This window comes from Fusarium phalaenopsidis (genome assembly GCF_050370095.1).
Source record: "Fusarium phalaenopsidis strain FUZ10S chromosome Unknown contig_32296, whole genome shotgun sequence".
NCBI lineage: Eukaryota > Fungi > Ascomycota > Sordariomycetes > Hypocreales > Nectriaceae > Fusarium > Fusarium phalaenopsidis.
In genome coordinates, this window is record NW_028145408.1 from 1,241,504 (window position 1) to 1,269,026 (window position 27,523).

At 54.2% G+C, this 27,523-nt stretch overlaps 6 protein-coding genes across 6 annotated transcripts; 3 read left to right on the forward strand and 3 right to left on the reverse strand.

Annotated features, from left to right (window-relative positions):
• Positions 1-758: 758 nt before the first annotated feature.
• On the forward strand, positions 759-1,397 carry LRP88_05976 (uncharacterized protein; the record flags this gene model as incomplete). Its single annotated transcript, XM_083242518.1, has 1 exon — positions 759-1,397. One exon carries the CDS (start codon positions 759-761, stop codon positions 1,395-1,397), a length of 639 nt encoding a protein of 212 aa, XP_083101454.1.
• A 2,268-nt stretch (positions 1,398-3,665) lies between these two features.
• On the forward strand, positions 3,666-4,138 carry LRP88_05977 (uncharacterized protein; the record flags this gene model as incomplete). The annotated part of the gene is made up of 2 exons (XM_083242519.1): positions 3,666-3,873; positions 4,071-4,138. 2 exons carry the CDS (start codon positions 3,666-3,668, stop codon positions 4,136-4,138), a joined length of 276 nt encoding a protein of 91 aa, XP_083101455.1.
• A 3,448-nt stretch (positions 4,139-7,586) lies between these two features.
• On the reverse strand, positions 7,587-9,806 carry LRP88_05978 (citrin domain-containing protein; the record flags this gene model as incomplete). The annotated part of the gene is made up of 3 exons (XM_083242520.1): positions 7,587-8,303; positions 8,360-9,535; positions 9,618-9,806. 3 exons carry the CDS (start codon positions 9,804-9,806, stop codon positions 7,587-7,589), a joined length of 2,082 nt encoding a protein of 693 aa, XP_083101456.1.
• A 4,384-nt stretch (positions 9,807-14,190) lies between these two features.
• LRP88_05979 (uncharacterized protein) lies at positions 14,191-14,628 on the reverse strand (the record flags this gene model as incomplete). Its single annotated transcript, XM_083242521.1, has 2 exons — positions 14,191-14,487; positions 14,539-14,628. The coding sequence occupies 2 exons, from the start codon at positions 14,626-14,628 to the stop codon at positions 14,191-14,193; spliced, it is 387 nt and encodes a 128-aa protein (XP_083101457.1).
• Positions 14,629-14,683: 55 nt separating this feature from the next.
• Positions 14,684-16,364, reverse strand: LRP88_05980 (uncharacterized protein; the record flags this gene model as incomplete). The annotated part of the gene is made up of 3 exons (XM_083242522.1): positions 14,684-15,079; positions 15,132-16,214; positions 16,353-16,364. The coding sequence occupies 3 exons, from the start codon at positions 16,362-16,364 to the stop codon at positions 14,684-14,686; spliced, it is 1,491 nt and encodes a 496-aa protein (XP_083101458.1).
• A 6,983-nt stretch (positions 16,365-23,347) lies between these two features.
• On the forward strand, positions 23,348-25,331 carry LRP88_05981 (Zn(II)2Cys6 transcription factor domain-containing protein; the record flags this gene model as incomplete). Its single annotated transcript, XM_083242523.1, has 2 exons — positions 23,348-24,112; positions 24,174-25,331. 2 exons carry the CDS (start codon positions 23,348-23,350, stop codon positions 25,329-25,331), a joined length of 1,923 nt encoding a protein of 640 aa, XP_083101459.1.
• Between the last annotated feature and the right edge of the window lie 2,192 nt (positions 25,332-27,523).

The window sequence follows — 27,523 nt, forward strand, 5'->3', positions numbered from 1 at the left end:
GATGAGCGTCTTTACGCGCCGCTCAAAGGTTAACGGGCGAAACGGGCGTAGGTTGTATACAGTACCAAATCTGTCATTCCAGCCAGCCTTTGGAAGACTTCAGCTTTCAACCAGGTCGCAGTGCTATTCCTGATAGCGTCTTGAGGGTGTGCGACTGGCGCTCGGTGAGACACCGTCCTGTCAGCCACTGCATGCTGGCAATGGATCAACCTTGAAGAGCCAATCCTCTAGCTCGGCACACCCTTGTCTTTTGATGAACGTGTAGGTATCATGATCATGTACCGTCCCGTCCCGATCCCTGACCACTCGACTCGACTCGTTTGACTCACCCTAGTCCCTGTTGGTCGCTATCGAACCTCGTCCATTTCTCGGAGAGGGCGTGTCCGGTCGACAGGTCTGGTACAGTAGACTCGTACAAAAGAGTCAATCTTGATTTTGTATATGAAGCGAGCCTCGTCCCGCCCTGAATCTCACTTCTTCCCCATCTTGTATCTCATCAACATCTGTTGCAAATCTACAATCCATCTCTTGCTTGGACATTCCAACCAATTGGCAAGCACTCAACATCTACAATCCTCCAAGGATCGACATTCAGCTCCCAAGATCAGCATCACGCCAAAAGCTGCACGTGCTATCTTCCATCATCATCATCATCAATCCAACTTTTCCAACTTGTTCATAAGTCTGGGGAAAGCCCACTAGTCGGATCAATATCCACATCAACCATCACCACTTACACCAACACTACAACCACCATTATGGCTGCCACAATTCAGCAACAGCCCTCAGAACAACCCCACCGGACTGGCTTCCTTGATCTCCCCGTCGAGATCCGCCTAGAAATCTACGACCAGCTCCTCCTCACAACACCCTACACAAAGTGCTGTCGCCCCGGTCCCGATTCCAAGGTGCACGCCTCTCTCCTCCGCACCAACCGCCAGATCCACGACGAGGCCACAGACCTCCTCTACGGCTCAAATACCTTCCTCGCCCATCCGACACTCCTCACCTCATTCCCCCGCCTGCGCGCTTGGTACGGCCCTGTCAAGGAGTCTTCCATCATCCCCCGCATCCGCCGCTTCCACACCCAGGTCCGCCTGGACGTCGACCTCCCTTACGAGGCCGACGCCGTGACAGAAGCATTCAGCGGGCTCGACGAGCTCTCCATCGACGTCGTCCAGGCCATGTTCCTCGGCGTCGGCTACCGCAACCTCCGCAAGTTTGAGGGCGTCCGCGGTGTCAAGAAGGTCCGCATCACAGGCAGCACCACTGGCTTCGAAGACTACGTCCAGTGGCTCAAGATGGCCATGATGAGCGAACCCGACGCCAAGATCCCCGACTTTGTGCCTCAGCAACAAGCCGGCTGGGTCCAGCGGTTAGCCAACGTGCACTACTAAGTGTACTCTACTTTGATTCATTCGTTCAACCTTTTTTGCTTCACGTTGCATATTTTCTGGGTTTTGACACGGGGCGAACAAAAAAGCAATAACGAATGATGAAGACTGTTTAGATTTTGTTATTGGCCGGCGTTTTTGGGAAAATGGGAATTTGACACTTTTACAAGAGATTCCCACAGCGTTCGTTGAACGGGCGCAAATACAGGATGGAAAGACTATCTACAATACTAGTATAGCGATACAATATAATTAGATCAAAGATTCAACAAACAGTTTTCTTCTTTTTCCATGTGAAGTCTTACAAGAAGCTAGTATGAGGCTATTCTTAGGTGCAGAGATAAGTCGATGGGCTCGCGGAACACGTCTCTATTTGCCCAGTCAGACAGAGATATCCATTTTGGTACAGATAAGATTCAAAGGACAGCAAGTCATCCAATAGATTAATGCACGAGTTTCACATGGTTGATCAACCATGGCGCCAAACTTCCCACATCACGACTCTCTTGATAACTCGCTAGCTACATCAACGCCCATAAAGTCCCCTATCAGCTTGCTAGAACAGCTAACTTATCGTTCTCCTCTTGATCAAAGTCTTTTGGCCAGATACAAGGCAAAGTTCCTGATATGGTTGTCCTTAGCGAAAGGGCCTTGTGAATCCAGAGCTGTGCCTTATAGCTCGGACAGGGTATAGCAAACAATTAGAAATCCACGAGAGATGAGCAATAATGCTACTAAGAGGGTGGTTTTCTGAAACAATCACATCGAGGCTCATATGGATAGCTGTAGGAGACATGGCATGAATAACGTGAGAGCTACCATGGTGCTTAAAGATATCAATATCCGACCACATACCACATCCCATCTGAACCTCGAGAGAGTAAATTTAAGCAAGGTATCTTCTGCGCATGACTTAGGCTACGCAGATCATCATAAAATCTTCAACTTGCGCATCATAGCAAGAGTTGAGTGCGTGATACACTGACACGTGCCTGTGTTGCTGATGCACCACAGTTCGACCAACCTCGCAGGCAATGAGCTACTTCTCCCAACACTCACCTTCCACCCGCACAATGCATATCTTCGCCTTAAAACCAAACCCCATTCTTCGTGGCCTTGCCCAGGTCTTGTGAGCCACGCCCGTCAAAGACTCGCATACGAAGACGACTCCTTGGTCCGTGTTTCGTCATGACATTGACGACCACCACGCCAGCATCCTTGCGAATGCGCGAGCCTCAGTCCGCCAGGCTATATCGCTTTCCGAAAGGAGCCACATCCCTCAAGCCTTTGTATCTCCAGGCGGACTGATGCTGGCATCTGCCAGAAGAGCGCACCAGGGAGGGCCCTGGATGATCAACCAAGCCCAAGTCTGGTCTCGAGCCGAACAACCTCCACCCGGTGCCATCTCGTTGACCGAAGACTCGTTGTCGGAGAACTGGAGGCCGGAGAAGGTGCAGCGACGAGATGCCATGACCTAAGAGTATATACGGCGACAGGGCCGTCTAGCTCGCGTCTGATGGAGGTTCGGGTGTCGTTTCCCCAGACAACCATGGCGGCTGATTGCACGCGTGTGCGCGGGCGTCCATCGCAAACCAAGTACACGATTCTAGCGCCGTCACCGAAGCGAGATGCTGAGGTAGCTAACAACGAGGTCAGTTTCGGTGCTGCTAAGGCCGAGCAGGAAGCACATGGTCCTTGCTACTCTCATCTTGCCGCATCCACCGCGATTCCTTCGCCTTTGACCCTTCTTTGGGCAGATAGCCCTGCGAAAGGTTTCTCCTCCATTGAGCTTTGCTACCTTTCCTCTACATTGGGATGAACAGCTCCATGGGGCACACATCATGACTCCTTCCTGCAAGGATAACCCAACAACAGCTGGAAGTTGCTTGGTATCGTCCACCACCCCAAGGGACATATCAAGGCAACTCGCTGAGAGAAGCACAGTCGGCGACACAAAAAGCCATCACACCTGTCCCTGAACGCAACAGTCAGACAAGGCCACTGTGTTGGCATTGGGATATTATGCTATGATGTGTTGATAATGTGTTATTTGTTATAGTTGAAGCCCGGCCCTAGATGGGATAACTGAGCCAGAAGACCGCAACAGTCAAACATCTCATGAGCTTTGCAAAAGCACCCAAGTCAGTCCCAGCAGCGAACAACACAGTTACCAAAACATGAAGGCATCAAAAACACCGCACCCGACTGCTCCTCGCCTCCCTCGTCCAGTCTGGATGTCTCCCTGAGCATGGACCTGGCCTCGTTCAGCTCATGAGTCAGAACAACAACGGTATCATGACCCTGGGCGCCGACAAGGTTGACAAGAAGAAGGAGTTCATCGATGCAATCGTCAAGGATCCATACCAGGCGACGGAGGAGATTCTCGGTCCCGTCTACGATCATGCCTACTTTCAGCGCATGTCGATCTACTCTTGGGAGACTATTGTCCTCGGGGACTATGGTGTTTTTCGGCATTGGAGTTTAATGCCGGCAGGTGTCAAGAACTGTGTTCTTTGTTATTGTGGCTGGTGGCTTCTTTTAGAAGCGTCACCAAGTTCACAATGTTGATACGCTCTTGGGAGGTTGTTGGCCTTGGGGATTTCAGTTTCATCCCCATCACTATCCCATACCCACCCACCGGTGAACCCTACCCGTTCCATGACGATAACCACCCAGGCGTTCCGACTTCGATGCCCTTCGACGCTCACCTTACGGTATTGGGTTTTGATGCCGTCATGTATTGATGACTATGTCTTTGATGACAAGAGAAGAATGCCCTTCGACGCACACAACCGCAAAGCGATGCACACCTACATCTTCAATAACCTTTCAAGACGCCACCTTTCCCACAAAACAAGCGGTCTAATTATATTTACCGATTCTACCCCTTTTTTGATGATGGTTATACTTCATTTCTCAGTCGAAGAGAGTGTCAGGCACAAGAGCAAACAACACCACTATCACATCAACGACAGCACCAAAACCCAATGCCGAAAAGCACCGTAACCTACAAGAGTTGATAGCTCGCTGAAAGTGTAAGAGCCTTACCTATATAAGCTCCTTTTGTTGTGCAACAAGAACTGACCTCCGAGTTAGCAACTATTGTCGCATACTCTTCTATTATAATGACACCTCTCTCTAAAAGAGGGCATCGGCCACAATAACAAAGAACACAATTATCAACACATGACAGCATTGAAACCTAATGCCTTAAAAAACCTTGACCACAACATGGTTAGAATTGTACGGGCCTTCTACGGCGGCAGCCATCGAAGGTTAAAGTCCTCCCCAACAACCTTCAACTTTGCAGCCTCACCAACGAATCCTCTCAGTATTTCTGGGCCACCTGGTCATTTTCAAAGTGAGTCACTCTCCGAACCTTATATCTGTTTTGTCTATTTAATGACCGTCTACCCCCCTAGATCGATCCCTTCCTTCTCTTCTCTTCATCCTCCTGCGAGCCCTCCGGGGCTCCAAACAACATCTTCTCCATCAACTCCAACCCACACTGGGGCGGTTCCTAGTCACCATTTGGGACCGTCTTAGTATATCCTTCCTCAAATCCGTTCAAAACATTCGAATCGGTCGACGATGCGCCAAAGCTCTCACCTGCGTCCCTCTCATTCCGCCCTAGTGGTTGACGACCAAACACCCCCATACGCAGGCCAACCGAGAACACGGGCTAATCAACAAGAGTCTCCTATGCAGTGGAGATTCGACCTTTCCTTGATATTTCAGACTGCTCCATCTCGGAATCGGGTTCCTCAGAGATGCCTTCTGTTCCATACCAACTTCAATCAACCTGAACCGGAAGAACACGACACCTCTCCCCGAGGGATTGTTACCGACTTGAAAGCCCCTGAACTATTACACTCCCCGCCGCCATTCAATTGGTAGTAGCAGGGACAAGGGGCAGGGTCATTTGGTGAAGAGCAGTCGCTCTCTACGGCACCACCAAGTGTAACACCATCACCTGCCCTTTGATGACGCAAATTGCTTGCTGGCTCTGTCAGTTTTAGCATGACGCAGGGCACCCAAGGGTGCTTCCATCTCATACATGCCGACATTATGTCGGGGACTGGTGCTCGATGCCAACCATGCCTGGCATCCTGGTTTTACAGGAAGCACACAATTTCAAATTTTCTAGCAACCTCACAACAGCCCGTAGAGCTTGTGTCTATAGACACTTGGTCTCCGGCTTTGGTTGCATCGCCGCGCAGAAACCCACATTCAGAACTTTCACCAGACGATTCAGAGTCGTCGCGGTGTCTTGGCGGAGCTGGGTCTGACGCAGCACATCTTGTGTTGAAGACGGTGTTCTTTGTCACCGAGCTTGACACTCTCTCTTCTTCGTAGGAAGAGAAGTGCTCGAGTTCACAAAGTCACTGGATCAACCGTGCAACTCTTAGAGTTGCAGCTCGAAAACGAAACCTGGCTGTGAGCTATGTTTGACTGCCTAGAGCCCTCAAAGACAGCCATCCCACACCTCAGTCCTTCAAGGTTTCGGAAGGCTTTACTACCCAAGTCTTCACTACAACTACCAACATCTACACTCAAGCCATTCAGCCCGGCCTCCACGCCCCAGGGTTGACAATTGTTGCCAACTTCCCCCCCTCCCCTAGGGGGCGATTATCACCACTGGCGTTTCAATCACGGCTTCGTCTCTACTTCGATTTGCCAGCGACGTTGCGCTCCGGTCTTCGTCACTAACATCCCCACCCTGCCTTCGCCTCTACTTTGAACGCCCGGATCTCAACCGAACCCCATCACCTCTCTGCCCGACAGTCCCTCGCCCAATAAGCAGAGGGGTAGATGGGGGGTTACAAATACGTTCCCGACTTACTCCGTCTTCATTGCACCAATAGTCGGAGGCTATTCGCCTGGAGAGCCTTGCTGCGACTATGGGTATGACCGAAGATCAGTCACCACATCGAATGACATTTCAGAGATGGAATCGAGTGGAACTACGTTGTTTGCTACTGTACCCAACGCTCCCTTTGACGCTGTGATAATGGAAGTGGAGTTATCAGCACCGAGGAGTGCCCTGGACAATGATGATGGTCTTGAGGGGGATGGTGTTAGAAAGCCTCGGGGAGTCTGTTTGGGCTCGCTCCTGCAGAAATAGGTTACAGGGAAAGGTAGAGGACGGAGAAAGGCAGTCTAGATCAATTCAAAATTTGAAGCCAAACCCATCGCTCTCGACCCCATCTCACCTCATGTGTCGGTCGTCCTGTAATCCTCGCCCAGACCTACCTTCTCATTGTTGGTCTCTAGCATTGTAAAAGAGCGCGCTGTATGAGAGATAACGAGAATGGATACTGTCTTGCCAGCGTGGCCATAGATAACGGATGCTGTTTCTGAGTAGATCCAGTTCGGTCGTCGGTGTTCAATAGCCGAAGCGATACCAACTTCAGCTTGAGTGTCTAAGACACGTCAACCTGGACGGCTTCAATTGGTGTTGATCAAGCAAGTGTCTCAATGAAGAATCAAATACAAGACTCAACAAAAAGCTTAGCATTTCATTGTCAAAGACATCACATCGCACAAGAACCACCACTCTAACATGTAAACTTCTTCGTCATTTTCTACAGAATCGCGCAGAGATATAGTCACAATAGCACATAACAGGTGTAATAAACAACAAGAGAAACAGAAAAAAAAGAAAAAGAAAAGAAAAAAAAAGACACCCATCATGCCCTTTAAATGCCCCAGAACGCCGAGTCTGATGCAAAAGTAGCAGACGCTCCCCCTCGCCCGCTCTGCCAGGGGACTCGGATATCAGTTGTATTTTTGTGTTCCGCTCTCGCCAGTTTATTCGGTCGATCCCCGATTGAACATCCTCCCTTCTTTCTTTCTTCGTCTTGTCTTTTTTTAGAATAATCCAAGAAAATATATCAAAAGAATGGATGGATTCTCTTCCCTCGGATACCCCGGTCTGGGGTCTCCACGTTGCCGAACACCAACCAACGATAGCCGCGGGTCCATGAACCGAACGGGGCGGCCTGGGGTCGGACATTGAAGCCCGAGCCTTGGCCGTTGGAGGCGCAATAGCCGAGCAGCCACCGACAAGATACCTTGGATCTCCTCGACCTGGTTTCTGCATCTCCTTCTTGACCTTGACTTCACCTTGGTCTCGACTTTTTTTTTCCCTTTTGTTATTTTTTGGTCATTTTTCTTCATCATTTCGTCTCTTTACTGAGCACCACCACCGCCCATGATCTTGGGCAGCGATCGCCAGCCCTTCTCATTGGGCAGCTTCACCTTGCCAAAGTCCTCATCCAGGTCGAGGATGACCTTGAGGGCGTTGCGGCTGCGGCCATAAGGACTAGTGTCCAGGCTGGCCTTGGAAACGGCCTCCAGACCAGTGGGAATCTTCTCGGGCTTGGTGCCAGGCATGGGCAGCATCGTGTGGAGGAACTCATACGCAGCAAGAGTGAAACCGAACTGGGGCGAAGATCGGAAGATACGAGCGGGACCACCCTTGAAGAAGGCAGTGAAGCCCTCCTCCTTCCAGATGGTCTTGGCAGCGTGTCGCAGGCCGTTGTATGTCGCCTCGCCCTTGCGGGCCTCAACCTGAAGTCGGGTCTTGATGACGTCGCAGGGAGTCGTCAGGTACGCAGCGGGCATACCGGCGATGGCACCAGCAGTCAGGAGCTGCATGACGCCGAGCTTGTTGGTGGGAGACTCGCCGAAGAAGTCCTTCTTCAGGTGGCTGTATGTGGGGAAGTAGATGGCCGAGAAGGGAACATCACGGAGCAGACAAGCCGAAGCACCCTTGTACAGACCGACGAGACCCAGGTTGCGCACAATCCACATGGCCGATCGCTTGGGGGTGCCCTCGACAGTCTTGGCAACCTCACCCTGGACCTGGAGACGAATCTTGACGATCTCGAGAGGGTTGGTGAAGACCTTGCGAAACAGGTTAGCCAACATTCATCACGCTCATGTCACAGGACGAAACTCACAACTTGGCAACCACCAGCGGAACCACCAGCAACCATCTCGGCCCACAGGGGAATGTGCCCGTTCTTGTCAGTGAGCATCTTTCGGGCCAGGTCGTTGACCGTCAGCTTGATGGCCTTCTCAGGAGCGACACCGACCAGCTGGGGCAGAACACCCGAGTAGAGACCACGAACACCCTCGTTACGGATAACCTTCTGGAAGCAGTCGATCGAGTTCTTGTACAGCCGCTGGCCGGGTTGAGCACTTCGCTGGTTCTGGAGTCGGGTCTTGACCAAATCAATGGGGTACACCATGAAGGCACCAAAGGCACCAGCAACACTACCAAGGGCAAAGCTATAGGCTGAGCTCAGAACTCCGAACAGGATACTGCCACTAGCAAGCTTGGACTTGGTAGCCTCAACAGCGTCATAAATGGGGTTGCGCCATGAAGGGTCCAGGACCTTGGCGAAGTCGGAAAGGCCGAGGCGGCCAGAAGGCTCATCGAGACCAGCAAAGTGGAAGAGGATGTCGGCCTCCATGGGAGTGAAGAGAGAGAAGCGGGTGAGCTTGGCAGCCTCGTTGAGAAACTCGGGGCGGGTGATCTTGCCGTCGCCGCTCTTGTTGATGGCTCGGCGCAGGATGAGCTCTACGAGATCCATACCACCAATGACATTCTGGAAGGCGCGCACATTGGCATAAGAGATCTTGGCGCCGATCGAGAGGTTGCACAGGGTGTGGAGGTTGTCGAGGATATGGTCGGACAGCTTGTGGCGGGCCGTCTCTCGGATGATGCGCTCAAACTCCTCGCCGTTGATGAAGCCATCACCGTCCTTGTCGAGCTGGTGGAAGGCTTGTCGGACGCGCTCGCCCTGGAGGCCACGGAGCATCTGGGAGAATTGCTGGTAGTCGAGAGGGTGGCGGTGCTTCTTGCTGCCAATGTAGATCTTGGCCCAGTCTGAGTCCCAGTCGAAGGCGATGTTCTCGGGGCCCTTGTTGAGCTCGTACAGGGTGCGGAAGTCGTCATATTTAACAGAGCCGGTGCGCTCAACATCGAAGAGGCGGAAGGCGATCTGATACTCGGCATCGGGCTTGTTGAGGAGGTTCTCAAAGACACCCCAGTCGGCCAGGCTCACCTTGCCGGCGCCCTTGGCGTCAGCAACGCTGAAGAGGATGGAGTACTGATCGCGGGAGATCTTGTGCTATATGGAGGTTAGCCAAACCCAGGAAGGAAACACCCAGACCCCAAAGAAGCCCGGGCTGACGACTGTGGTGGTGACTCACGAAATCCTCGCCCTTGGGCGCAACGGCGTTGATGAACTCATCGGGGCCCAGGAAGAGGTTACCACTCTCGGCATCCTTGACAGCATGCTTGATGAAGCGCGCCTTGGAGTGGGCCGAGAGCTGCTCAGGCTCGTGCGTCCCAACGAGGGTCTCTTTGACGGCCTCAGTGGCCACGGCGAGCTTGGACATGGTTGTATATGATTCGATCGGAGGGGTAAAGGATGGGGTATCGAGGGGATTCGAATCGATTATCTAGCAATTGAAGAGTCGGACAAAGCGGACCGATAATCAAAAGATCAGGACCGGGGGGTTCTTCCTTTGGGGTCTAAGGAGGACGGTTTCGTTTTCGCTGTGAGGCGGGTGGTCCGAGAACCGGCTTCAAAGAGGGAATTCTCTATAGCACGACGCAGAGCGCACACAAAGCAGGAAAAAAAGAGGAAAGAGAAGGGGGATTATGATTCCCTCGACAGTCGAAAGTCAGCGGCAGGGGGAGGATGTCGGAGACAATTCGATGTAGCGAAGGGGAAGAGGAAGAAGAGGAACGAGATGCGTCAATTGGGAATTTCGACGATGGAGGAGACCAGCAAGATTTTGGCATAAATTTGCTATCAGGCCGGTGGTTGGTCCGGGGGTGTGGGAGGTGGAAGGAACGATGGAAAGGCACGGGGGTACGGGGGTACAAGGGTACATGGGACCAAGTACCTTCGGTGTCGCCTGCCTGTCCCCGTCCCCGTCCGTGGACTGGACCGCCCACGCTGCGCTGCAGCTGCCACTGGGGACCTAACCTCCAGTAACTTGAACGCCGCTGAAGCTGGAAGCTGGAAGCGCGGACTACCTGCCCGCCCGGGTTTGTGAGAACAGAAGAAGACGTGGGGCGTGGGCGGTCAGCGAACACCGGACCAGCGGACGGACATAAGTTGAGCCGCTGGAGGCGCGCAGTTTTTCTGGTTTCCTTTCTTTTCTCGAGAGATATTGAGGGTCTGGCCGACCGGCAAGAGAATTGTCCTTTTTTAATATTGCTTCCTTTGTGTAGGAGTTGCCCCTTTCGAGACAATGGCCACGCCGTACATGACACGCGGCGTCGACAGAGGTCACCATCACTCAGGGACCGCCCTCACTAAACCCCAAGCCATCTCCACGTGCAAAGGGAGACAAGCCCGTCCGCCGTCGTCTGAGGGCACCCACTGAACTGTGACTGACAACGCACGCAAGATGCGGTGGTACCTTGTGGTACATGTCCAAACGCAAAAGGGTGTACACTCACACATCTCATCTTGCAGTGGACCTCTCTTGGCTTGCACATCCCGGCGGCACCTGGGTACGTAGCCCAGCAGGAGAAGGAGGCTGCTCCCGTACCTTGAGCCTCAAAAAAAGGCTAACCCACAGTCCAATATCAACCACTCAAATCACCCGCATACGGGCTCTGCAGCGCGCGGTCCGAAATACACACAGATCCAGCAGATCCAGACCAAGATGAAGCCCCTCCACTGGACGGGACAGGCCTGTCTGCTTGACTCCAAGCCTCGTCTTCCTCAGCACCGGGAATACCTCCCACCCCTCGACCCCCCTCCGACCCGGGGTGGCATACGCAGGTGGGGACGGACCCCAGGGGACGGACCCGCCCAGCCGGAGTTCGGAGGACCGCCTACTGCTTCATTCAGTAAGGTCCAGGCCGTTTATTTGCTGGCGCGTTTCCGCAGCGGCACCTAACCACCTCTCTCGCATGCTGCCAGTCTCCTTGTCGCGTACTGTAGCTGTCGACGTCGCACAGCTTGAGTGAAAAAAGAAGAAAATATCCTACTCGACTCAACTCGAAGGCCCGGAACTACCTACTACGGGACTTGCGCGCCTGCGCCCGCGCGGCTGAGACAGGGTCCTCGACCCCTCCGGGTCCCCCAGCCCAGCCTTGACCTTCTGACGTGCGGATATGGAGCAATCTCCATGGGCGTCAAAAATGGTGCCGGTGCTTGCTGTACTGTCGCGGTTCCGCTGGACCGTAGCGCATTGCCATGTAGATTGCGAGCGAGAGAGAACGTGGAGCAGGCGGCCAACGGTGATCCCCTGACCCCCATTCCTCAACTTTTCTCATTCACCTGCTCCCTCACCTTTCCCTCGCTCCCGTTCTCCAGATCCGGGGGCGCGGAGGGTTTGCTTGTCGTCTGTGCTTGGCGTGGGTTGTCGATGCCCATGTTTCCAGAAACATAGTCGAGTTCTTGTCCGCCCATCTCCCACACGTCACATGTCCTAGTTGGGATTTTCTAGCGGCATCTGGCGACCTGGTCATTTCACAAATATGGATCTCCCCCAGGTCACGAGGTGCCTCGCTTTCACCATTTCCATCCAAGGTGAAAAGCGAGAGAAGGCCGACTCTCACCGTGGGCTCCCGTGTTTGACTGTAACCACCCCGTGCTTGTAGACCCGGTACAAGGTCGCAAGTACCGGGAGTACCGCTCGCGCACCTATCACAGATGCTGCCGGCCGCGCTCTTTTTCTGCCCTGCCGTATCCACACCAGCTTTCTCTCACACTTCTCACCTTTTGGTCGTTCCTCTCTGCCTTTTTTTGCGGGGAGTTTAGCGTCACGTATGTACGCAGGGTCAGAGGAAGAGGTACACCAGTCTACTTGCGCCGAGTACCTCCGGGGCCCCTTGGTCGTCCGGAGTGCCGGAAATTCCCGGCTAGCGAATCTTTACTGCCCCCCCTGGAATCAGATCTTCACCCATCGAACCCCTGTGGCCACCACCACCACCAACCCACGCGAAGAAAGCTCGTGCGCAAGCAATCAGAGAGTACGTGCGCAGCCATGACAATAGATTACGAGAATCTCCTTTGTGGGGAAATCTCGGGGTTTGGAGGAGCTTTCCCGGGGTCGAAGGGGGGAGGCTCTTTTGGTCTAGAATCTTTGAAACTGACCTTGTTTTTATTAATCAGATCGTTTTTAAGACGTGATACACACATAATCTCGTGGGATGGTAGCATAATCTGCGAGATGGGACAGGCACGATAGATTGGGAAAAAGCAACGTTTTTCCCTTCTGGATCGGACCGGTAACATGGCCTCGACCTCTTACAGACTCCCCATCTCTCACCGTCGGGTCGGGTTTCACAGCCGAGTAAGAGTGGAGGGAACCGGCCGGCTCCTACAATGCGGGCCATCCTTGACACCCGCCTTCAGAAAGCTGAGCGATGTGGTGTGTGGGATGATGTGCCATCTCGACATTACCATGTGAGACAAGGTCTTTGATGATATCAATCTGTAGATAGTAGTCAGCCATTGAAACGCCACAACACCATCAACTCAAAAAGTTCAAGGTAGGATTCAGCTCATTCAGCAGTAGAATTGAGGATTAGATATCATACACGCGTCCAGGGCCTCTAGTGAGTCTAAATTACGTATGTTGTAAATGCAACCTGGGCGCCAGACCAGACCAGTGGTTTGGTGTTTTCCGGTCTTTCTGGTGGTGGTGACCAAATCGGCCGAGATCACGACGGCCATCTTGCCCCTTCACCAACCATGATCCCAAGCCCAATTGATCCCATCTATCGCGGTCCTTGTGTGCGTGTGTGCTGCTGCTTCTTGTCACCCGCCTTTTCCGGGGACGCAGAGCCAAGGCCACCACCCAAAAAAAAACCGATTTCACCCCCACGGTCCCTTAACACAATCCTTCCATGCGCCGCCGCCTCCCTCCCCGATCCATGATCCGTTGTCCATCTCCCGGGTCACCAGTGTCATCTCCCACATGCTGCTGCAACTCTGCGACACCTTGCAGTGTGGGTGTGGGAGGACAGGTCCCTCTCCCGCAACGCCGAATTCCGAAGCATATTAAACCAGCCAACCGGTCGGTAAGTAGAAAAAAGAAGAAAAAAGTGACTAAACGCAAAGATCGCAAGTCGTGGTACTCGTAACAGTCATCCAGAGTCGTTATACAGTGTTGTCCTTTCATAAAGATTCCCTCGATCCCTCTCCCCTCGCCGTCTCACCCAACCTTTCTCCCTTACATTCCCGAGAGTCCGGGGTTGAGACAGGGCTAACGGTAGGCATGAGAGAAGCCAAGGTGGGTCAGGTCGGGGAGCTTGTGGATCGTCTTCCTCTTCCGTGTCGTTGGTGTCGCGAATCAAGCCCAGCCCCAGCCTGGTATTATTAAAAAGTCGCTGTCAAGAAGAACCACCTTCTTCGAGAAGGAGATTAACACAAAAAAAAAAACGCCCGAGTGCGACCAAGGCTGGGGAATGGGGCTTGTCAAAGCTGGGGGAGAGCGTCGTGAAGGCTCCGCTTCCCGGCCCGGGTCTCGAGGCGTGGACGGTCAAGACGAACCCGGGCCGGCATCGCTCCGACGGTGAGCGCCGAATGGCAACAACAACAAGAAACAGCGGCCGAAGCAACGGCAACGGCAATTGCGACACTTTCTCAACATCAACGCCGACGTTTGCGCCGAGGCACAATCGCTGCCATGGGATCGAGAACAAGAGCCGCGATAAGGTCGTGCAGACGCCACGCAGAACGCTGCTCACACATTGCAGTGCACATTACCGTACTCAACCGCAACGTGCCGACCTCTCCCCCGTAGCCGACATTCATCCTTCGATAGGGACGAGATGGCCGTGAGGATTGCACTGCAAATCATCGCTGCTATCGTGATAAGCTTCATGCGGCTGTTCCCTTCGGACGGGATGCAGCTGGTGAGGGAGCGTGAATCCCGCCTCCAGGGCTGCTTGCACCATCAAAGATGCCTCCTTGTACCGCCGGTCTGTGTATTTCGTAAAGACTGTCGCGTGGTGCAGGTGAGGCTGATCGCAGCACTCAATGATCATGGTAACCAACGGCTTCAGCTGACTCCAGGTGTACCCCGAGTAGTGGACATGCTGCTTAGTCTGATTGCATATTAGCTTCAAATTCGGGTACGAGAGACGACCTCAGCTTACCCAGTCACCCTTCTTAAGAATGAGTCGAGAAAGGCAGTGTGCTCCGGCGGCGAGGAAGCTTGGCGGTGTGGCAACGAAACGCTCGTCCATGATGGTCAGCTCCAGGAAGTACTTGGCGAGAGTTCGCGTGTCAAGGTCGTAGTCGTCAGCCTTGCTCACACGTCGCAAGGAAGCTCATCGGACCCGGCCAGCCCAGCTCGAAGCTCAGCATGCTGAGCATGAATCGCTCCGCCTTGAGGACCTCCTCAGCAGAATATCCGTTGTCGACCATGTACACAATCTCGTCAAGCGATGGACTGTTAATCTCTTCATACTTGGCGGCCACGAAGATAGCGGTGGCACCGACCAGCTGAAGCTTGCCGATCGACACGATCTTGGATGAAAGGAAACGATCGATGTAGTTGACGGTGAGGAACAGGGTCTCGGGAAGCAGGCAAAATCGCGTATGCACCTGCACGAGCCAGTCCATAAGGACTGATCGCATTGACCACTGGATCTCTGTCTGAATGTCCATGTAGTGAGGGTCGGGGAGCATCTTCATCTACACAAACGGTTAGCTCGCTCGCTTCGCGACGCGAATCCTTGTCACGTACCTCCAGCTCCCGCATGTACTCGAAGATCTCCTCGCCGTACTCTGCAACCATGCTGACGTCCCAAAGCTCCTCCTCGATCTCGTCGTCAGTGCGGTTGCGTTCGACCTCTTCACGAGCTTCCTCTAGTTCACGCTGTACGCGGGCAGTCACTCGCGGCGGCACTATTGTTGTAGCTCCTCCAGCGGTCAGATCGCGAGAACGGAAAGAATGCGCCGTTGTGTATGCTTGGTCTTGGTCATCAAAATCCTCTTCTTCTTCGTCCCAGCACTCCTCAGCCTCTGACATGGCAGGGGCGGGACCCTCAGACAAGACAGGGACCACAGGCTCTTCCTCGGTGATCTCAGGAAGCTTGGTGGCAGCCTCGTGGAACTCTTCCTTCTGCAGCGCGTCTAGGTCAACACCAGTTTCGATAGGGAGGTAGAGAGAATCAAGATAGGCGCCGTGATCGTAGGGATATTCTTCTTGTAGGGGCATTGACACAGCGTTTGTGTTCTTGTAACCCGTCTCGACAGCATCAGGCTTGGGCGCGACCTTTTCGAGCTGCTTGCTTTGAGTGCGTCGGAGGTTGGGTTGTTGTTTTTGTTTGAGCTGGGGCTGACTCTTGTGGTGACGCGGCTGAAGGGCGGGTGCGTTTTGGGCCGATGACAGTGTTGAAGCCTTGGACACTGCATGAACGGGCTTCTTGGTGTAGCCTTGACCTGCAGGCTCCTGGGCACCGCGCCCGAGCTTCTTGTTCGTGTCGGAAGCCTTATTCTCGAGAGCAGGTCTGGAAGTGGGTGCGTGGGAGCTGGGCCTTTGCGCGGGATGCGAAAATCCGCCCTTGCTGTAGTTGACGTTTTCCTTGTTGATGGCAACAGCTACATGGCCTTGGGTAGTGCCGTTGGAAGTGTGAATCTTGATTTTGTTCTCGTCGCGTGTGTGGCCGGTCTGTTTGCTGAGGTTCGTGACGTCGCCAAACGCAGCTCGCTTAGCGGGACCGCGAAGGCCACCTGCTACCGCGGAGGCCATCGTGGCCAAGTTTCCGGTTGACTTGTGCCGTTGGTGAAGATCGGGTGCGTTTTCGTTGCCTCGAGGGCGGAACGGCTGTCGAGGTGCAACGTTAGCATGGAACTCACATAAGCTGCCCAGGCCCGCATTGGTATGCAAGGGAGAGTGGCTGTTGGGCCACAACACCCAACTCGCTGCAAAGCCAAGGACAAAATCGTGAGCATCAAAACATACCCTGGCGTCCATGTTGATGATTAAAAGAGGATGTTGGATATATGGGCGAACTGGTTCGGCGTGATTTACACGCGCTTGGTGTTGTTGATTGGGTCAAGCTTCTAGAGCCAAAGAAGCCGACGGTCGTTGGAGTTGCTGATGGCGCGTCGAGAGTTCATGTAAAATGCAGTACCGTTCCTCGAATGGTGATAAAGCTCAGATAATGCGGGCGGTTTTGTTCTCCCTTGCTTGAACTGAACTTTGATATCAGCTACTTCGCAAGTAGACAATCGCGTTGTTGTCAGGCCGCCTCAACCACGAACTGATGGTGATGAACTGAAGTCAAGCTGAGCGGAACAAGTCGTGGTTTGTTGTTTTTTCCTTGAGAGGAAAGAAGAAAGGTAGTAGCTTGGGACCGGCGGCTGTTCGCGAGATTAGGGGCTCGGGCACCCAAGGGGCTTGGACCGGGAGATTAGACAGGGTAGGTTTGACTCGGATGGGACGATGAAGTCTACCTTCGAGATCGGCGACCGGTTAGTTGACCAGGGAGAGGATCCAAAAGAGGTGCTCGACCATGTGGTGAGGAAGAGATTACAGACAAAGACAAGTTGAGGCGAGGGCATGATAATAAAGGCGCCCCGAGAAGTTGGATCTGGGTAAAAGCATCCAAGACCCGTAGCCGTGCAACGGGCAACGGGCAACGGTGTAGGAGCCTTGGGCCGCTGAGAGGTCGCTGACAACAGAGACTCTGATTGGTGTGCCACCTGGGACTCCCCACTCTTTGCCTAAGATGAGATTTTGTTTGTTTATTTATGCGGCGGCGACGCCCAGGCACGACATTATTTTAGGCGCCTTAGCGCAGGGAGGGAAGCTCTGTCAGCTTGGCCCAGAAGCGCGGTGCTTGTGTTCGGGCCGTAGGCTGGCCCGTGCATCATGTTCTTCCTGTCGTCACGGCGATGGATATTTCGGGACGAGCTGTTCGCGCCAAGCCTATCTGGGCGAGGTTAAGCCTTATCGGGGTAATCCCGTTTCTTGTCGCGTCTCACTTCAAAAGGCCTTCAAGACGTTGACGACGGTGACAAGCTCTGTGAGACATATTTCAGGAGGCAAGACAGATAAAAATATCGACATCAGTGTCTTTTATTCACATAACAACTTTAGAGCTCTTGAGAATTTTAAGCGTGGAGCAATGCTTCACTGTTGACATTGAATGTCGGTCAGCACCAACCGCGTCGTATGACCAGGGCATTTTCACGATCTAACCACGCTCTCACGTGACCTGCGCACACCTCAAACTTGACGGCATCTTCCAAATCCTCGAGATATCCAGCACGTCACGATGCTACTGAAACCTCGTCGCAAGCCGGTTTTGGAAGGAACTCAGACTCCGCAGTGTCTCTGAAGGCCACCGAGACATCTGATTTGCATACGCGGGAACTAGGTGGCCGCCAAATGGCGAAATACACTCAGCTTTGCAAGAAAAGAGAGCTCAGGAATTCGAGCTCGAATGTTTCATCCGGCCTCTGTGGGGACTTTATATTTGCGCAATCCAACCTCGGCAGTGAATCAAGAAGCGCTGAACCTCTCTTTATTCGACCCAATTCATGGCACAGTCAGCTGAGGGCGACAAGCGAGGAATTCGCACAAACTGCGATAAGCGCCCTGATCTGTCCACCCGTCATGAAATGGTGGATGGCATCGCCCCTCCTCAGACAATCCGCCACGCAAGCAGCACTAAACCCAGCTCTACGCCACCATATCTCACCTTTCCAACCGCGCGATGGTGCAACATCGTCAGAATCATTCGGCCGACATCCTATTCAACAGTGATGGCGCGCTCTCGTTCCCCAGTTTCCCCGATCTGCTCGCTGTCGCAAATCCCGACCTATCCAGGCCACGGGAGGGGCTGTGTGCGCCCTTGATAGCTTGGGAAGCTGAGACATGAGAATTCAACGAGCCAACACGGCATTGCGCATTGCCTTCTGACAGTAGCCGAGCGCTATCAAGGTCAATGAAAGCTTTATTAGCTCCAGAAGTTCATGCTCAACTAGCGGGAGACACGGAATCAGGAACAGGCGGGTTTAAAAGGGTGCGCCAGCTCCATGTGGTCTGTCGCAATGGATCTCTAACCCTGGAGCACGAGAGTGGCGAATAGTCAAATGTCCTGTCCCTTGATGGACAAGGACTGGGCAGAATGCCACAGCCTCGGATAGCTCATGTCGATTGTCGCGAATACGCCTTGTCCCGTACTCGATGCCTAACTCGGCTTCTCGTCAAATAAGGCGATCGTAATCACCAGTTCAATATGCGCCTTTTGGATTAAATCTGTGCCCGCCCAGCATTCTGCGACGGGGACCAACGGGTGCCAATGGCGGCAAGTTCACTGGGCGCATCCATCCATTGATAAGTACCTGCGCAGGCACCGCACCGCACCGAACTGCATGGCATGGAAATCTAGCGACCGCCACATGCCAGACGAGTCTGCGCTGTGACGAGAGATGAGGCGAGAGACGCAATCTCGCGAAAGAGGCTGGGCGCAATTCGACTTTAAACACCCGAGACCATGATGAAGTCTGGCGAGAGTCCCTATAATAATAACCAAATGCCGAGCTCCATCACATTCTTCGACAGGCGCACAAGGGCCATGCATATGCCACAGATGCACACACCGTAACTTCTGTGCGTCCTCGACATCCCATGCCATCCACCACTGATGGGCCATCCATATCCATATCGCAAATCAGCCGGGACCCGTCGGAGCGGACTGGAGACTGGAGATCATGAAGTTATTATCTATCTCGCTTGCCACGGATAGTTCCAGTCTAGGCGCGCAAGCTGGCAGAGCTTGACGCAGAACAGAGTGCGAGGCGAGACAAAGGGAGATGAGGAGAGGAGACCAGACCACAACGCGCTCCTTCAGTCACGGCTGGGCTGCGACGGACGCTGATTCGGCCAACGGAGCTCTCCATCTTTTTTCTGTCGCATCTTGTTTTTGTTGTTGACCAGCGTTTTTTGCGCCAGCGCATCCAAACGTGGATAGGGCGGGGCGGTGACAGCGTGCGCGCAAGCGTCATGCTTGATGGTCGATGGGCGCATCGCATCCTTCCCTTGGATGCAACCTGAACCCCATCATCCATGGGAACGCGCAAACATGATGGGCGCATTGTCTGCCGAGTAGCGCGATCCTCGGGTGAGGGTTGGCTTCTTGCAGAGAATCGCAGCTCAACCTGCGAGAAGGGCGCAAAGGGGACACCACTGCAGTTGTCTGTCCATCGCATTGCGCATCTGTGAATCGCATCGCGTGGCAAGGGTCCGTATGGCCCCGTCCGTGGCATGCACAGTACGGTCGTACAGTAGCTTGGGCTAGGCTGGTCACGGGTCCCATGATGCCAGTTGAGGTTATGCATCGCCCGCCGATGCCGTCCGGGTCTTGCAGGCCCACGGTTGACAGGGGTCTGTCCATGAGCTGGAGAACTACCTGCCTTCCAGAGCGCGCGAACGGGAGAGACAAGAGAAGAGGAAACTCGATAACCAGAGAATGCAGTTCTCCAGGCCGAGAGAGTGGCCGGGTGCTAACTATCGATCGCATGGTTCCATCCACGGCGTGCGCGGATGGATGGATTCTGGCCTCACGCTGAAACAAAACAAGCCAGAACGTGTGGCCAAGCTCCAATCCTCGATCCCATTTTTGCCTCTCTACCTTGTGCGCCACGAGCCAGCCGTCTCAACGCTGCCTGGCCCGATCAAGATGAAACCCCCAGCGGCTTCCTCGATGGACAAGGAAATTGATCGCCCGGGTCCAGGCGTCGAGCGAGGGTTATCATGACAAGTTGGTTGCTGAACCCCAGGGTAGGGGTTATGTGACAGCGAGCGCGCAATGAATGCAATGCTCGACTTGAGATGAGGGAATGGATCTAGAAGACGAACAGGGTCTCTCTCTGCTATTCCTAGCGCCCCTGGAGAACCATGCGCAAGGCGAGGCTTGCTGGGCCCCTTGACAGTTGGATTTCATTGTCTCAAGGGTCGACAATCTAGGTTCATTGTCCTTTGAGAAGATGAAGGTAATTCCAGATCCAGGACGCGTCGGCGCAAAACCCCGTTTGGTTGAATCAAGGTCGCTCTGATTCAAGTCTCTCATTAACAGAGTATTACAGCGCATATCTATTATGCTTAACGGTTTGTTCTTCAACAAATTGCTGGTCGAACCGGATGAACCCCCTTGCGCTGGTCCAGTTTGGGGGTCCAAAAAAAAACCGGCACACTAAAATCCCACAACAGGAACACGGCCTCAACGTCTTTGCCAACTTACCCGGAATAACCAAGACACGAGATGGCATAAAGCAAGCACGTACAGTTCAGCCCTAGTTTTACCCCCTGAATTCTATTTCAAGATTCAGCAAGCCTCTGTTTGCCCGCGGCGGTAAAGGGAAGGGTAATTGCTGCGCGTCTGGTTCAACTCGACGCATGATCAGGACAGGCCCCGAGCTTGGCCGGCCATGACAGCAGCGCGATTGGCTGCCAATGGCTTATTGCAACCACCAGCTCAGAGCTGTCTGAGCCCTCGATCAACAGCTCTCAGCTTCTCATTGTGCGCCTGCTGAGAGCCGGCTGCCGCCCAATCCGTTCGTTCTCGCGCGTAGAGTCACCATTGGGTCTACGAGCCGCCGAGTTACAGATTGATTGATGGTCAAATCTGCGACTTCGGGTTTGCGCCGGAAGATGCTCAAAAAGCCCTGAATTAGAGTCGCACTGGACCCCCGCCAAGCTCCGGGCGCAGTTGATACTCCCCATTGGGAGGAGGGAGCGGGAGAGAGAATATGGATGTGTGTGTGTGCGCGTGTTGTGTGCGTGTGTGTGTGTGCGCCTGCAGGTCTGGAGCGGCGCTCAACAACTGCTGGCTGCCATGTCGCCGAGCGTGTGCCATTCACAGATTTTCCTTTGTTCTCAAGCTAGCCGGGACCACAGGTTCGTTATTTTCCTACTTGACCCTACGGATCCATCCATACCCACACCTACATTCGGGTGGGAGGTGAGGGTCACTCGAGGCGGCCAGACAAAGAGAGCTGTCAGAGGACAGCACGAGCGTGAGGGGCTGGGCTGGATTCTCTTGGGGGCGAGGCCATTGTTGTTGGCCGCTGGGCGCCAGCGCCTAGCCCAACTAGGGCCGCCTTTGGAGCAATGGAGATGTCGCTAGTAGCGGATGGATCGCGAGTGGACGGTGGGAGAGGAGCAGATAGATGGGTCGGTCGCAGCATGACGCTCCAGCGGAGGCCGGAGGTTCGGGAGGGAAAGGAAGCCAAGTCCCCAAAAGGGCTCCGCTGAAACGGACAAGTCAACTGGAGGGTTGGCTACCTTAGCTTGACTGGACAAGTCAGTCAGTTTCGACGTCGCGATCCATATTGGATGGAGAGCAAAAGACTCATACCCAAAGGCGCAGCGCAGCACAGCGCACACACTCGAGTTGAAGCAACAGCGCAAGAGCGGGCGCATTGCCTCTACTCCGCTCCCGAGAGCCGTGCCTGAACCTTGTGTCTCAAGGTTCCGTCTTGCGACAAACCATGACCGAGATACGTAGGCTCATCATCACCGTATAAAGTATGCGCCTTGCTTGCCGGGGATCGACATATGACTACCGGGCCCTTGCAACCTCTCAGATACGTATGCCGCCCGCCCGCAAGAGCTCGAGGAGGAAGCGCATGGAAGTTTAGAAAGAGTAGAAACATCTGATAGATGCCATTTCCATCTATTCCAAAAGCGCAGACAATATGTGTGCGCGCGCGCAAAGACATATCTTTCCCCTGTGGTTGCGCGCTGCATCACCCGCTTTTCAAGGTTCCAGTTCCCGCGTCGGCTGTCATAGTCAAGAAGAATGCGCCCCCTGAAGCAATATGCAACACGCGGTATAACAGCGTGGAGGACGTTTCTGAAGCCTAAATGCCATCTTCGGAGAATTCAAAGAATGGCAACAGCCATATATTCAAGCCCGCGCTCATAGTTCCCGTTGCGGTCAGGCACCTCAATAGACGGGTCCCTCACGTCAATGGATTCAGGGCAAGTCGACCCTGGTCCAATCTCAGCGCTGGAGCCGACCTCCCTGAAGGTGGGTGTCCAGTGTGCTGCCATTACAGGCCCTGACACGCTGTAGATGGCCCCTTCCAGCGGTCTAGCGGCCTCCTCTCCAGGCCTCCTCCAGGGGACGTTATCTTCAACTGCCTTGGAAGGGGACCTGGGGCCAGCCAGCCCGTGTTAGTGAGCCCAGTTCGGCAGCGACAAAATCGTTCAACTCTCTCGCCTGGCTCCTCTTTTCCTCATGCACACCCTCTTCCCAAGTGTTCAACGCCGCCACAACCATCCCAACCCGACTCTGGTCGTCTCTGGTGAGTCCCATCGCCTGTATCATCATGCGCGATCCCCATCGAGACCCAATCTCGAGGCCCCGAATCTCCCCTCTTCCGTCCTGAGCCCCCAGGCCCATGACCGCTCTCCTCCATCCGTCCTCCCCGTCCCAACCAGCGCCAGTCCGCCCGGCAGTCGTTCTCTCCGTGAGGATCACTTCCCGACACCATCTCAGCTGCTTCACCTGTTGTCCAGGCCTCGACCAGCTGCTAATCCGCCTCAGTCCTCTCCCTAGGTCGCCCAACTCGCCGTCGCTGTCGTTTCAACGAACACCCTCCGTCCCATCGTCGTCATCCGCACCGCAAGTCGAGCCCTGGAATACCACTGCACACAAGACTCGGCGCTTACCGCCCACGCCCTGGATGGTGATCCCCTTTTGATCTCCCATCCATAGCCCGGCATCGTCTTCACATACTCGCATCGCTTCTGTTCTCTGGCCCTCGGCCACAGACCAGATTGTCGAGCGTCCTGTTGAGCGATCCTGCCGTGAACAGGGCCTGGCCTAGTCTATCCCAGGCAAAGCCCGCAACCGCCGTCCCCAACCACAACCCTCATCTCTTCCTCTCTATCAACCTCGTCCATCTCCATCGACACACTCCTACATCCCTCACACTGGCACAATGGCTTCCATGTCGCCGCTGAACACCGCTGCCGGTGGCTCGGGGGCGTCCTCGAATGGTGGCAGTGTTTCACCTCAGCAGACGGCGACCCCCAAGAACGTCGCATTCGAGCTGTTGTTCCCGGAATCTCCCCAATATCGTGCGCGCCTGCCCATGCGAGTACAAATATACCCTCACGATACTACAGACTCGATTGTGACGACCGTCAAGAATTTCTACGGTTTGTACTCGGGTCCGACCGGGTCAAAGGGAGTCAGTTTTGAGGATGAACACCGCAACACCCTCATTGCTCGATATGAAAACTTCCGCAATAATATGGTCGTTTACGTTAGGGTCATTGAAGAGCCTCCGGTTAACCCGGCCGCCTATGCTCATCATTACCACAACGCCTCGGTCGGCGCCCACCCCTACTATGGTGAAAGCGCTTATCCCGCTCCCCAAGCCCAGCGCTTTGCGCAAGATATCTCCAGACCCAGCTCGCGGTCATCGCGGAGACGGAGTCCTTCTCCCAATGTTGCTCGCGGCCGAAGAAGTGCTTCTGCCAGCACAAATGGAAAGAAGGGTCGCTCTCGCTCCTCCAAGAACCGGGGGTCCGCCGCCAGGAGTCATGTTGAACTCCACAGCGACAGCATAAACGGTTATAGCAGCAGTGATGAGCCTACTTCGACGTCTGGCAAGAACAAAGACCAGCTGCCCACGACCGACATCAGCGTCGAGAACATTGTCGAGGGTGGACGTCGAAAGAGGGCCAAGTTCGAAAGCTCGGTAAGTGGAGACCGCCATTTTGTCAAGGCGGCCTCAAGAGACTGACAGCGTCGGTTCACAGGAACTGCCCCTGTTTGCACCACCTCAGATGCCGGCGGCGACATCGAACCCGTCCGTCTCTCCTGCTCGTCGTGTCGAGCCTCACCGTCAGGCGATGCCCTTTGTGCAGCCTCACCAGAACCCCTTCACGAACGCCCGACCCATGCAGTCACCCCAGGGTTATAGCAATGGCCACTCACACTCCAACATGTACTCGACACCAGGCCCTGACAGCCGTCGCAACCGTAATAGCATCGGCTATGCCAGCAATGGCAGCGGAATGGGTGTCCTCCCTACCCCTGACCCGACCGTCGGCAGCTGCATGTCTGAAGAAGACAAAGACGTCGCCATCCAGCTGATGCGCCTCGGCGAGATCTCCAATATCTCCCAGGGCCGCACTTCTGCCTCGACCCTCGATGATACATTCAGCGGAAGAGCTGAGGTTGCTTCCTCGACTGGTGCTACCAGCGATGGAGAGAGCGATAGCGAGGCTGAGCTGCCCCCTGCTCGCCGCCAAAAGCTCGATCCTGCTGGCGCTATCGGCAAGGTCTATCAGACTACCGAAGCGCACTTCATGCCTCCTCCTGAGAGCGCTGAAGTCAGCGGTGACGATGCCGACTATGAGGATGGCGCAGATGATTCTCTGCTCTCCAATAGCAGCAAGACCAAGCCTGTAAAGGCCACTAAGGCTCCTACCAAGCACAAGAGCTCTGCCTCCATCTCCAAGACATCGTCGACCAAGGGCTCCAAGGGTGGTCGCGCTTCCAACGGCTCCAAGATCAAGAAGCTGCCGGCTGTCCCTGCCGGTCCAATGTCCCCGGCGTCTATGCCTCCGTCACGAAAGCAGTCGGTCGTCTCAACTGGACAGGCTCCGCCCGTTCCTGGCGAGGAGGAGCAGCCCGACCTCTCCACCAAGCCGCGCTGCCAGCGCTGCAGGAAGAGCAAGAAGGGCTGTGACCGACAGAGACCCTGCGGACGTTGCCGCGACGCGGGTCTTTCTGCGGATCAGTGTATCAGCGAGGACGAAGGCAACGGCCGGAAGGGTCGATACGGTCGCCACATGGGAGTACCCATCAAGAAGGAAGAGATTCCCGCCGTTGTCCAGCCCGCTCTATTACCCGCTGCTCCTATCGCCGCCGCAACAATGACAGCGGACAAGTCGAAGAAGCGCAAGCGGTAGGGGTGACGGTCGCCTCCTTGGCGAATTTTTAGATGTTGACTTGGTATGTGTCATTTTGCACAAGAAACACGCATTGTCGAAATCTTGAGCATGTACACTCGACCTTGATCAACCATCTAGGCGGTCATGTCAGACTCGCAACCAAACTTGTCTCACTTCACAACAATGGATTGTAAACATCGTATCGCATCAAGGACAAAAACACCATCGCAGTATATCATGCGCATTATCTCATCTTCCTCCTTTTTTGTTTTTCTTTTTTATCTTGTTGTTACTATGGTTCGCAGGCGAGAGGGTGGCACTCATGATGATTTTCAGGAGGATGTAATAACGACGGCCTGCCGGCCATTACACTCCTTATATGGCGTTTGGGGGGGAGGGGGAGATGCGGGAGTTGTCGAGTGTCTTTTGTTACTTCTCTTTTCGTTTCATCTGCTTTGTGCTCTGGCTCTGGAAGGCCTGGCAAGGACGGATGGCTCGCTGTCCGAGTTGCCATGGTCTTCCACAAGGCGGGCGATCAAAAATGGAAGGGCGTGAGGAAGGGAGGTTTGGAGGCGAGCTCGGCGCGTGGATTGGAAAATCTCCCAAGGGATAGAAGGAAGGGTAGGAACGGAAATATGGAAGGGTTATCATCGAGTGTGTATGTGAAAGCGCAAGACAAATGAATTCGGGGGAGAGCCCGAAGAGGGAGACAGACGAAAAAAAAAGGAAGCCCGTCTGGATGCTAACTATGGAAATTGTCTACTAGCCGCGCAAAAGGACGGACGGACTCGGGGTCGGCGAAGGCGACAGGGAGTGGCTGTTTCTGATTTCCTTGTTCTATTGTGATTTTCTATAGCTTGCTGTAGTATGCATTCCTACGCAACATGTTCAATTATTCATTTGCTGGGCGTTTATATGTGATGGTGAGGGACGGGTGGGAATGTGGTTGTACAGATTGACATGGCGCCCACGACCTGGGCATCCGAAAACTCGGATATGGCCGTCGCAACAGTATGCGACCGCTTTCCCCGTCTTCCGGAACGATACAGATAAACGTGGTTGCTGGATTTTCACGATGTGATGTCGCAGGCGAGGGCATTTTGCGACAGAAGCGCTGCAAACTTGTTTCTCGGACCCCCCTGCCGACGCCATCTCAAGCCTGAGCCGGTCGCATCGGCCGCGCAGCAGCCCCTTCAACGGTATCGCGGTCCAATTACACCCTCTGTTACATATTGCATCGCATCGCATCGCATTTCACACCTGCCCTTCACATGCGTTATCTCAACGGTCTTCTCTTTTTGCGTTTCAAAGAACCGGTCAAATCGTCTTAACCTACACCCCACCATCAAATCCCTCCCCTCTCCCCCCGAATCGGGCGCTAGCGTCCCGCTCCCGCCCCACCCGCCCGCACGATGCGGGGACGATCCAGGAGCCGATTGGTCCAGGATCCCGGTAAGGTCGCATCACGTGAGATGCCAGGTCATTGCTTTTTACGTCATGTTTTTTTTTTGTGCGTGTCTTTGTTTACCCCGCGCTCGCGATGGAGGGGTAATTCTTCTTCATGGGTGGTTGCGCGACACAAGAGGTGGACATAATAAACAAGACAAGTCCAAAAGTGCAAAAAATTAATGGCTGTTTTTTGGTGGCTTTTATGTAGCGTGGAGAATGGCGATCGCGATGATGCTACTCTTTTTCTTGTTGATCATCTACGGGTGGCGATATGAGCGCCGTTCGGCGTCGGAACTCTCATCCCGAAACGTCAACCGTTTTATCGGTCGCAACAGTGGGCTCTCTGCGCAGCGCGCGCACCACCTGCGCGTTGCGACAAATGCGGTGAATGATAGAGGGCTTGCAGGGGACATAGTGGGCGCGCGTCTTGCATTTCGTAGGCGCCTTTATTTGTTTATTGATTTTTTTTTGTGTGCGCTTCCACTCCGGCGCCGATGGCCGCGACCACCCGTGACGGAGACCTTTCATTGGCCCCACGTCTCCTGACCCAAAGCCGCGGACATCCGTCGCCGGAGGTCTTTAGGCGCCCCGGCCGTCGGAGCGGGGCCATCGGGGCCGGCCGGTACTTACCCTGGAGGTTCGTTCGGCTTTTCTGAGTCACAAATCTCCACCCTTTTTCGGCCGTTGAATATCGGAGGAGAAAAGGTCTAATTGACCCGCAATTGAAACAGTCAATTGATAGCAACTTCTCACCTCACCTC